This window comes from Dermacentor variabilis, chromosome 9 (genome assembly GCF_050947875.1).
Source record: "Dermacentor variabilis isolate Ectoservices chromosome 9, ASM5094787v1, whole genome shotgun sequence".
NCBI lineage: Eukaryota > Metazoa > Arthropoda > Arachnida > Ixodida > Ixodidae > Dermacentor > Dermacentor variabilis.
The window spans coordinates 93,399,141-93,411,076 of record NC_134576.1 but is presented as its reverse complement, the minus strand read 5'-3'; the positions used below and the strand labels follow the sequence as shown (position 1 = coordinate 93,411,076).

The 11,936-nt window shown below is 43.7% G+C and overlaps 1 protein-coding gene across 1 annotated transcript; it reads left to right on the top strand.

The window, feature by feature from the left end:
• The first annotated feature begins 936 nt into the window (after window positions 1-936).
• On the top strand, window positions 937-7,064 carry LOC142557144 (pre-rRNA-processing protein TSR2 homolog). The gene is made up of 5 exons (XM_075668794.1): window positions 937-1,039; window positions 1,248-1,338; window positions 2,736-2,827; window positions 3,118-3,270; window positions 6,873-7,064. The coding sequence occupies exons 1-5, from the start codon at window positions 974-976 to the stop codon at window positions 7,008-7,010; spliced, it is 540 nt and encodes a 179-aa protein (XP_075524909.1). The 5' UTR covers window positions 937-973; the 3' UTR covers window positions 7,011-7,064.
• The last annotated feature ends 4,872 nt before the right edge of the window (window positions 7,065-11,936 follow it).

The window sequence follows — 11,936 nt, the reverse complement described above, 5'->3', positions numbered from 1 at the left end:
ATGGTGGGAACATATTATGGCTGATGTACACGCGACCTTTACTCGAAATTGTTACACGCAGACAACCTTGCAACATGATGCAGGCAGCTTTTCAAATGGCACGTTCCAATTACAGGCAAATTAATTTCTTAATTCAACTGTTTTCAAGAAACAGCTTCGCTAGAAATTGGGTTGTGATTCTGCAAGGCATAGAACAAGCCTGCATGCTGTCGTGTTTTATTCGTTTCCATAAGTTAAAAATTTGTTGAAGTTTAGAAAGCGAAGTTAAAACTTAGGAATACATGCGTATTCAGGCAATAAGTCATCTCAAAAAACCTGCACATATGTCAGTTTGTTGAAAAACTTTTTGATTGCCTATTAATACGTACGTGTCACACGGCTCTCTTTTGATCGCGATCGAGCCCGATCCGGGTCAAATTTTTCAGTCACGATTGGATTCTTTGCTCAATCTGCGCAAAGGAGCCAATCGCGGTCGAGAATTTCGATCCGGATCAGGTTCAATCGCGATTGAAAGTGGCCGTGTGGCACTATTATACTAGGGCTAATTAACTACTATATTGGGCAATTGGGTATGTGGCCACCAGTCATGAATACCAAGGTTCATATGGCATGGAATTTTGGCCGACAAAGTATACAGTGCTCGAGACCGCACCTATGTATTGCGTAATCAAAGAGAAAATTAGCTGTCAGGTCACTCTGGCAGCAAGCTGCGCGAACAAGGGCATCTGCAAATGAAACGCTCTCGATACGATGAATAAAAGGTATGTCAAATGCATTGCGATTTCCAGTAATGCGAGTAGTTCCGAATGCCTCTACGCTTGCAGCGAAGATGACACGGCATCCTTACGGGTGGAAAAAGGTGATCTAAAAGTCCACATTAAACAATCAGCAAAAGCAAATGGAAACCGAAATTGCTCCCGTTTGTACGGGAAGCAGTGCAAGCGGCAGCGCAGCCAGCGAAGCAGATGTAAACATGGCGGCTGACAACGCGTTTCACGTGTCCGTCAAAACTCTAATAAGCGATTGGCATGGCTTGCAGGTATGTCTCACTCGTTTCACCAGCCACAACGCAACCCGCAATGACTGTGGAGTGTCATGAATTCGCGGTTTCATGAAGAGACATTTTCCTGTAAAAGCAAATCGCCAACATCCGCGACATCCCGTGCCTCTTGCATGCCGATATCCGCGGCATGTTAGCGTCATGTAGCGCATTTGAGACTTTTCCACTGTCGGTTATTGCTTCACAGGTTGCCATTGAAAATGGCATGGGTGGTCCCCAGGCACGGGAGAAGGAGCAGTGGCTCGTCGGAGTCATAGAACAGTACTTCGCCGAAAACAGTGAGTGATGTTTACAGCTGGCGACGTTGCCTATGCTTAACGTCGTAAGCTACAATGCTCGGCAAGGTTCCGACTGGTGTTGTATGAGTCGCGGGCCACTTTCTTCTTTGCGACGATAGATTGCTGCGACGATAGGTTGGATATTTTACAGGTGCTGCTCCAGGAGGGCACATATAACCCACAAACGGAGGCCTCAGGAGAGCACCTGAGATTATAATAAAGGAGGCGGCGCAAGATCTCCAGCGCACCCAAGGGGTAGCAGGGGGATCAAAGGAGGGAGCAGGGCGGCTCGTGGGTTGGGGCCGCGGAGGCCGAAGGGTGCTAGGGGGTGTCCCCATAAAAAATTGGCTGTCCGCTATCGCGGACAGCCGATCTTGTACATCCCTGGCACGCGCAGGCCTTGTCGAGTCCCCAACCTACAGACCTGTCCGGGTTCTAGCTTTGATGTCCCCGTAGCCGCTTTAGTGTCCTGGAGGCGCCGCCAATAATTCGAAATAATGACACGTTGTTACAACTCGTAAGAAACATGATTGAATAAATATAATTACGTCCAGCCGCCAACTTGTGACGCTAAGTTCAGCACTACCCCGCCCCGCGACTTCTGCAACACCAGTCAGAATGTTGCCCAATGTTCTTGTGCTTTGACGTAATAATTCTGCAGAAACCCACAAGGTTATTAGAAGTAATTAATAAAGGGAAAATGAGACATCCCCCCATTCGTAGCAATTGCTAAAAAGGAAACCCATACGGGTTGCTTGAAAGAAAAGCCTCATAGGGGAAGAAAAATTCGTCCCAGTCTGGGACTAGAACCCGGGACCACCGCTTTTCCTGGGCAGCCTTTTTGCCATTTGAGCCAACCAGGCAGCTAGCAAATCTGGCTGGGCGAAGTCGAACCCATTTACAACTCGAAGCAAAGGCAAGAGTTTGATGTAATAGTTCTGCAGAAGCCCACAAGGTGGAGAGAAGTAATTAAGGGAAAAATGAGACATCCACCCATTAATGGGTTTCCTTTGTAGCAGTTGCTACGAACGGGTGGATGTCCGATTTTCCCTTTATTCATTACTTCTCTACACCTTGCGGGTTTCTGCAGAACTATTATGTCAAACTCTTGCTATTGCTTCGAGTTGTTAATGGGTTCAACTTCGCCCTGCCATCGGGTAGCCGCCTGGTTAGCTCAGATGGTAGAGCGGCTGCCCCGGAAAGGCGGTTGTCCCGGGTTCGAGTCTCGGACCAGTTTGAATTTTTCTTTAACTATGAGGCTTTCCCTTCGAGCAACCTGTATGGGTTACCTTTGTAGCAATTGCTATGATTGGGTGGATGTCTCATTTTTCCTTTGTTAAGTTCTTGTGTGGACTAGCTGTAATTTCTTGTGTTATTACTTTTTTCTTTTCTTGCAGGTAGTTTGCATCCCGATGAAGTGGCCGACTTGATAGCAGAGATTGTCGACAACGAGTTTGACACCATTATTGAAGACGGCAGCATAGGACAGGTGACATCATACTACAGCCCTTACTGCCCTGTCGCATGCATATCGTTCCAGTTAGCTCGCCGAGTATGGGATTGTATTTGTTTAATTACTACAAGTTTCATTATTTGTTATATTCGTTTTATTATTGGCACAGGTATGTAGGTTTGCATTTACTAAAATGCTGCTGTCAGCTGCGCTCAAGCACAACTGCTGCTATGAATCTTGACGTAGTTGGAGATTAAATTTAGTGTGTTACCTTGCTCTTGCGGAGTTTTGAAATATTTTTTCTTCTTGCCACCTTTTGTACACAGATATCGGCCTTGTTGTGCAAACACTACCAGCTCTGCCTTGAGGGCAGGGAAAATGAAGTGCTGGAATCTTTGTCGCAAAGGCTTCCGCAAACAAGGACGCTGAGGGTACCTGTCGCTGGAGACTACGACAGTGATGACGAAGCAGAAATGCAGGTAAGCCCTTATCCTTATGTACGTAATGCCCAAGTGAAAGTTGTGATGTCAAATTTACTAATATAGGAATAAGTTTTGTCGTTGCTGGCCTCCTGTGCCCGTCCGCTAGATTCCATGCCAATCGATTCATGAAGGTTGCAGCGCCCAAGACTTGTGATTTTACCATGCCAAATTTAGCACCTTTCCTTATGACTGAAAATTTAGAGCTTTTGTAATTGTCACTTGCATGCTGAGGAGACCTTCTAGCATGGCTGGTATGACATTCTGGGAGATGCTGAAAGCAGTTCTTGACCTTCTGTTGGTGCCGTAGTACCAATTCAAACAGACATGTCACTTTTTACATGGTGTTAGCGTTTTCACTGAGCTTGTCACCAGTGTGCCCCATTTTCTATGCATCACTTTAAAACCTTCTTGATTTTGGTATCCATCACATTCTGGTAGCACTTTTTCGTGGGTTCATCTACATCTGCCTACCTCAATTTTGTAAGTTTACTACCTTCTCGACATTGTAGTACTTGTTTTTTAACTGTCGTGGTGGTTGATTGGCTACAGCATTCTGCCGGTAAGCTCAAGGCTGTAGGCACAATTCTTGGCAGTAGCGGCGGCATTGTGATCAAGCCGGAATTCATTATTTTTCATCAGCTTAGAGTTAGGTGCACACTAAAGAACTCCAGGCCACTATAATAAATCTTCTGCAGCCCTCACTGTACCATGCATGTTTAAGGTGTAAAACCCCATTAACAGGCTTTGTCATTGCATGGAATAACCTTCTCACCATCTTGACTTGTGCCAACATTTCAGGTGTGAAACACTACTAACAGGCCTTGTCATTGCATGGAATAACCTTCTCACCATCTTGACTTGTGCCTACATGCAGTGGTTTTCCGTTACAGTGAAACTTCACTTTCTAAACATGACAAGCCTTCTTGTATATCTGCACTTCAAAGTGTACCAAATAGCTAAACATGATAAAGTTGGTCTACTTCTACAATGCCAGCATTATTGGCAGTGGTTGCCAGTAGGTGTCGGGAAGTGTAGTTTCTTGGATCAACCACCGAGTCGTCGTCAATACTTGGCAGTAGTAGCTAAAGGCTTGTCAGTGAAATTGGCCAAACCGCGCTTTTTTTCAGGCATGCGTTTCCATTCTGTGTAGCAAACATGATTGCCCGCATATGCTGACCAAGAGTGTGAGCAGCGTTTCTGCTAGGCTCTTCGTATTTTTGTGCAGTGCATGCACTTTTGCATTGTCCAAATCTGTTGTACAGTACACACTTCTGCCTAGAGTGCCAAATTGATGTGCTACAATGGAGAAATTGATGCCTGTACATTGCTGGCTGGTTTGAGAGAGGTTGCTTGTGACCAGTGGACGCCACAAGGACGCCCAGGCAACGAAGCCCGGCATCTTAAGCTTAGCTGCTGCTGTGTTATGCATTACGCCTTCTTTGCACTGCAGCCGTGTGCTCGAGCACCTTAGACAAAAGTGTGGATGCGTATGTACAGTTTAGCCCGCAAACAAGTGTTGTGATAGCGATGGCAGTGTCATACTTTTCAATTCTGTCATTACACTGCACAACTAATACCCTAGTTACACGGGCTTGCTAACTGCAGTTAAGATGTACCTCAGTTCCGGCCAACCGAAGTTACCCCACTTAGACGGAAAGCCTAATTACAGTTATTCCACTAATCATGGTCACTGCAAAGTGAGGTTGGCCACCTCATCTGTAGTTACTGGTAACCATAGTTTAGTCCGGTAACCGAGTCAACTGTCTTAACTGTAGTTAGCACGCCCGTGTAACTAGGGCGTATAAGCAGTTTGTTGGGCAAATTCACTGTTCATTAGAGCATACGTGGTCATAAATCATCATGTCTAGCTTAGAAAGACAGCCTAGTGGGCCAATTAACATCTACGTATACCATAGAGTTTCATATTAGTATAACTAGAGGGAAATCTGGCACTGCGATCATTCAACCATCATGGGAATGATGGGAAGTACAGGCTATGGATTGGCATTCTGTTGACTGGCAAACTAGTCTACAAGTATCTTTTGGCAGTTTTGGTTTCGCTCCAAGCGCAATTACTATAACCTACAGTGGGACAGTGCAACGCAAAGCTCTCTGCCTTTGTTCTGTTGCTCGAAGTGGCGATAGCGCACTGAGCGAGCGGCTGGGACGATGTTTGTGTTGCGGTGTGGTGTCCAAGCCCTGACGAGAAAGCGACAACATTGTAAATGTTGAAAGAACATGTTTCAACCGATTGGACCTTGGTTTGTTAAGTGTGTTAGGGTGACGCTGTAGCGTTAGGTGCTTTATGAAACTTCAGAATAGGAAAAAGAAGGCACTACTGATACAAGACATATACAGTTGTACTTCTAGTGGCTTGACAATCAAATTTTATTGAGAGTTTCATTACACATTGCTTGTTTATGTGCTCATTGGAATGCATGTTTTAGGACTTTAAGAACACAAACTTACTTGTGGCAGGAAAGGTTGCTGCTTCCTGGCTCTAGTCGTGTCGCAAAATGGGTAAGTGCAAAGCCACGCCGTAACGCTTCGGAAGTGGTGTGTCAACATAAAATAAAATGAAGCATACTCGTAGGAGGCCTCAACATCCTTGCTAGCAGTGCAGCAGATGTGGTTAAGAGTACTTGAAGACATTCAGCAATCGTGACAGCTGACGCAGCCTTTCAAAAGAGCGAGTGAGTTCACAAGTGCCTGTTGTTCGCAAGAAAAGTCTCGCATTTGCAGTGAGCAGGCGTCGTAGCAGACGACACTTGTGGCTTTCCTCTCAAAGGCGCAGCACTTTCTCACAATGCAACATTTTTATTTCCATAAATTCTTGACGAGTATTTTCATATAAGTACATGCACGGTTATTATTGCTGTTATAAAAATAAATAATTATTCTCTGGCGCTAAATCGGGAACAGAATCGCACAAGAATGCATACCCTGGTGTGCCCTGTTCATAAACCATAGTAAACTGTGCTTCAATCTCAAAGTCATACAAAGTTTATGTAATGTGTTGTACATTATATAAGATACTGTGGAAATAAAATTAGATTTTACGTAATAATATTTGAGTATAGCTTCATTTGCTGCGCCGCAAGCAAATGCCACTAGTCTAAAGATCGAAGTCAATCCGAAGCCTGTACTTCCCATCATTCCCATGTAGGTTGAGGCGACGCTCATGAGAACCCCGTAGACACTAGCGCCACACTTCCCTCTAGGGTATTTATTTAGAAACTCTATGACGTGTACCTTCTCAACCATGCCAGAAATGTGTCATCTGCGCTGTTGGTACTGCAGAAAAAAAAACTTTAGTTCTAACGGTCAAAGCAGATGGTGTCACCACTATTGCAACGATTATGTTGCGATGAAACATTTCCATCTTTAATCTGAAGAAAGATTGCAGATGCTGCATCTGTAAATATCAGCAAACAGCACCCATCGCCGAATGTCATGCCCAACCAAAATTTTACTGTGACTGATCATAGTTTTGTTGGAAACTTCTGGCACTTGAGTCATACAGCAAATTACTATGTCTGCTGTAGATGAAATGAAAGTTAATGCATGCCACGAGTCCACTTGATGTTGATCTTTTTCAGAACCACATCAACACTGACGTTTCGTCACAGCTGGGAGACCTTCAGCTGAATGGGCCCAGCTCAAGCCAGCAACCATCACGGCGACAAGAACCGGATGAAGATGGCTGGACAGTCGTGAGGCATGGAAGGAGGACATAGCCATGGACACTGCCGCTAATAGTATATCTAATTAAATGTCTTGTGTTGCTATCAGTCATTTTTAACCTTTACTGTAAGGGTACTGCAAGCTTTATCCCTATACCCATCATGGTGGCTTAGCAGCTATGGTGTTGTGCTGCTAAATATGAGGTCACAGGATGAAATCCCAGCCACGGCAGCTGCGTTTAAATTGGGGCGAAATGCAAAAACATCCTTGGTCCAGGGCATTGGGGCATATTAAAGGGACACTGAAACGAAACAATAAATCAGTTTAGACTAATGGAGCATTGTTTCAGAACCCTGCAGGCAGTCATTTCAAAAAAATAGTTTGGTTATTAGATAAGAAAATGAAGGTACAAGTATCGGTATTTGAATTTCGCGCCGGTACGTCAGCGTGACGTCAGGGATTCTAAAGTATGTTTTCGCATTTGGGCTGCGATGGCTGAATAAAGGTTCCCAAAACTTGCCATGTTTCATATTTGGTTCCTTTAGAACACAATGTAGTCAATCTGTACTGCTATATATAATTAGTAGGCCCTAGAAGATGCCATCAAAATCCAAGACGTCACAGCCCCCAGGTGCGGGAACTCAAGTAGGCATCGCCACCCGTATTTCGTTCTTGTGCTTTTTCTGGCTTACCAAACGTCTTATCGTTGTAAGAGTAGTGCTTTTGGTGTTGTAGAACGCTAATTTACTCATGCAGAAGAAATCATTTTTCACTTTAATGTCCCTTTAAAGATCCCCTGGTGGTCATAATTAATCCGGAGTTCCGCACTACGGCATGCCTCTTAATCAAATCACGGTTTTGGCACGTAAAACCTCGGAATAAGTTTATTCGTTCAAGCTTTATCTACAAGCAAGGAGAGCCATTTCCTGCATTACATGCTTTGCTAAACTGCAAGCCTTACTTGTGGAAACACTCACAGCTGTTTTCAAGGTGGCACGTGACCACAAAAATTTTTGATTACCCAAGAACACTCCACGTGCAACTCATCACTAGCCTATTCCATAAGTGCAGGTTTGAAGAGACACTGAAGATGAAATCAGTTTGGACTGGTAATTTGTTCAAAACTTAATTTTGGTTCATTGAACGGTAAAAGGTTATGCTAAAAAAATGAAAGCAAAATGTTCATTTTTTGTGTGTGTATGCCTAAATCCCAGCATCACTACGTGAAATTGTAGATTTCAATGCATTTTCACGAGTTTTTGCCATTGTGACATTGTAAATGTTCTTGGAACTTGCTTAGTCATATCCTTGGCTCTTTTGGAATACAGTGCAGACCAACTTTAACAATGAAAATTTGGCTAGACCTGAGCACACGCCGTCAATGTCCACGAGATCGTAACAAGCTGGTGCGAGAACTCCAAGGTGGCATTGCCACCCATATTTTGTTCTTGCATATTTCTGATTAGCCAAGCCTCCTTGTACGGTGTTTTCTTTGGGGGGGGGGGGGGAAGGGGGGTATTGTAAAGGTGTAAGTTACTAATACAGCTCAACTTATTTCTGCCTTTAGCGTACCTTTAAGGCACCCCCCAGTGATCTCCAGTTGCCCCTGCTTTGTATCAAGAGTCCATCTGATGCCTACAAGTTTCCTCTTTTGTATAGTCCTCTGCCACCTTTCGCTGCATTTTCCTTCTCTTGGCACCCATACTATTACATTAGAAAACCAGCATTCTACACATTAGATGACCTGCCCAGATCAAGGTCGGAACTATGCAGTTAACAAACAGTTAACTGCACAAGTTATAAGGTGAATGGTGCAGCGCCAGACGACGTTGAAATGAGCGATATTTCGTATGCCGACAACGGCACTGTAATCTGCAGAAGAGATTTTGATGCAACAGTTGAAAGCGTGCGAGATTACGGTGACGATTTGCTAGAGGCAGATCCACCATGTGCCATGCCCACCACAAAGGGAGGTGATGGACGTTTCACTCCATTTTTTCCGCTTGCAGGATGATGAAGAAGCCTTAGATGACCCAGTTTCTTTAGAGCACCGTGTAGTGTCTTAGGTTGTGTAAAAGCAACAAGCAAATATTACACAGTTCATGCAAAATAAATGTATGAGAAGCGGGTTCACCTGGTTTGACATCTGTTGCATTTTGATTGCATGACCCATACCAGTCTTCAGGAGAAAACTAATTTGATTATGAGGGTTCACGTGCCAAAACCACTATCTGATTATGAGGCACGCCGTAGTGGAGAAACCGGATTAATTTTGACCACCTGGGATTCTTCACCGTGCACCTAAATGTAAATACACAGGTGCTTTTTCATTTAACCCCCATTGAAATGTGGCCGCTGTGGCTGGAATTTGATACCACGACTTCATGCTTGGAGCGCAACACCAAAGCCACGAAACAACAATGATGGGTAAGATAACTAAAAACTAAGATTGAAAAACTTTTTTTCAGTTTCGTGACATCTAGGTTTAACTGTATTACTGAAAGCTAGTGTCGTGTGAATATCGGAATTTCTGAATAGTAGTTTAGAGTATTGTGCTATTAAATATTTGCTTACAAATTCAATATTCTCAATGATCGGCTCTATAATTAGCTTCGCAGTAATACAGCCGTGTTATGCGGTGAAGCATATCTGTCGCACAGGGAAGCAAATCAAATAAGGAGCAGTGTAACAAGTTATAGTATGCGTTCCGCATATACACGTGCCGTCTTCGGTCACAGTACAAACATCCGAGGCGTCAAACCATAATAAAAGTATTGTTACGGCACCATCTTCTATTTACACTTCCTCAAGCCATTGCAATAGCATAAATCTCCAATTTGTGCATTGCTTTACTTTTGCGACATATTCGTGAACTTCCTACAGGCATCGAGACAGTTGTGACATGCTTTGCTGTTCGTTAACCTTTTTGAATGTTTGAAATTCGGTTAACGAGGTCTGCTGCACTAAAATTTGGTCTCATTCTTTCACAGAACAAGTCACTAATATGCAGTAGCCCCTATGCATAAGAGTTGGCAGCCACTTCTCTATTCGAATATTTATCCTACATCACTGTTCGCTTCGAACTCAATATCCACTACTTGCACATGCCTGCTAAAAGCTATGGATAAGGCTAGTGCTGCATCAGTATAAGTAACAGGAAGTCTAGCAGTCACGATGCAAGCACAAAAAAAAAATTTAAGAACATTATGAAAATTAATAAAATTCCGGAATCTCCAAAATGCATAGTGGGTTACGAGGGAGGCTGCAGTGGAGGCTGCAGATTAATTACAGCGACCTGAGGTTCTTTAATGAGAAAGTAATGCACGGTACAAGAGCGTTACTGCATGCAACCCCATCGGAGTGCAGTCATGGCGGTGGGAAATAAAATTCGTGATCTTGTGATCAGCAGCAGCACCATAGTCACCGCAGTGGGTGCTTCTCAAAGAATAGTTTTTCGAAAGGCAACACAGAATAAAGCAAAGGTCAATAGAGGGATAGTACAAGTACTGATGTTGTGCGAACACTGCTGGGTGCAATTACCCGAAAGTATTGAAAGATTTGCAATTGAAGAAGCACAGATTTTCGTTGCTGCTTATAGCAAGACAAAGCTAGCTATTTGGTTGACGATCTTAAAAAAACTATGGAAGCATTTATCGCACTTTGGTGCCACTGTTACAAGTTTTGTTGCAACAAAAAAGTGAATGTTATTTTCTTTTGTCACTGTTCTCTCCCCTGTTGCCATTCCAGATGAACACCAAAAAGATTAATTCATATTGTAACACTTTCTACAAAATACTGTAATGCTCTACGCCTCCTCACCTTTGATTACAGAGCACCGATGTAGTGAGGAGAGACAAGCAAGTGCAATCTTGGCAACGCAGTGCGTAATAACCACCTGCATTATTAGGCTGCACGAGTGATTTTTTTTTTTTCATACACAGTAGCAGCAGAAGAGATTGCAATTTTCGATAAGAAGCCAAGGAGACGCAAAGCTGAGACGGCTCTTTCTTCGTAGCCATAAAAAAGTGGGAAAATCATTTCACAAAGTTACTTATCTTTCACTTTGCATTATAGCATCAGGTGTAGCACCATTGTAAACACTCAAGTGTATTGTCTTAACATGGCCCATTGTCTGAATCACACAGAACTGTTCAAATGATGCCAATCGTTTTCTAAGCATAGAACATTTCCTTATTCTCTTCGCTTGTCACTGGTGTGGTAGAGAAGCTAACATTCAAACTTTCATGCCTGTGCATTTGGCACGCGTTCACTACAAAGGTGAATCTCTGAATGCTGCGAGTTCCTTTTATTTTTGAATTGCAGGCTTCTGAAGCGGGGTTGCAGCTCTCGCACTAGCTCAGACAATAATCAAGTGAATTCTCAGTTCTGGCATCTAGTCGTGAGCCGACTACCGAATTGTCAGATTAGCTCCCAAGGCAATCTTGCGACATGCTTACAGAGTTTGAAGTCCTTGTGACCGCCAGCTTTGCTTCCGGTGACACGACGAGATGATGAATTTCATCATCCCCTGCTTCACATCTGAAGCAGCACTGTACTTGACGTGCGTTCAGAACAGGTTGCATTAAAAGGTGCAGTGATTAATTGTTTGGGTTTGTCAAGAAACTGAAGTTTCATGCTGCGATTGTGGCAGCAGTACACAACGTTCATGTTGGTACTCCTTTAAGAGTGCAAATAGTTTCTACAGCATAGACTTTAAAACTTTGCAAAACACCCTTCCCCCCCCCTCCCCATATGGTTCTTTTAAAGCATTTTGCATGCCACAGTGAGTGCCTCTTTGCTTGACCATCCAGCATAGCATTGCAGTGATATCTAGCATGTGGCATAGCTTGCATGACAGTACAGGTGTTGTGCCTTCAATATGTCTGATGTGGAACAACGTACAGTGGTAGAGATCTTGGAAGTTATGGCTAGCCATGCCAACTTTTGCGGTGCTTTATGAAATGAGGGATTGGCCTTGC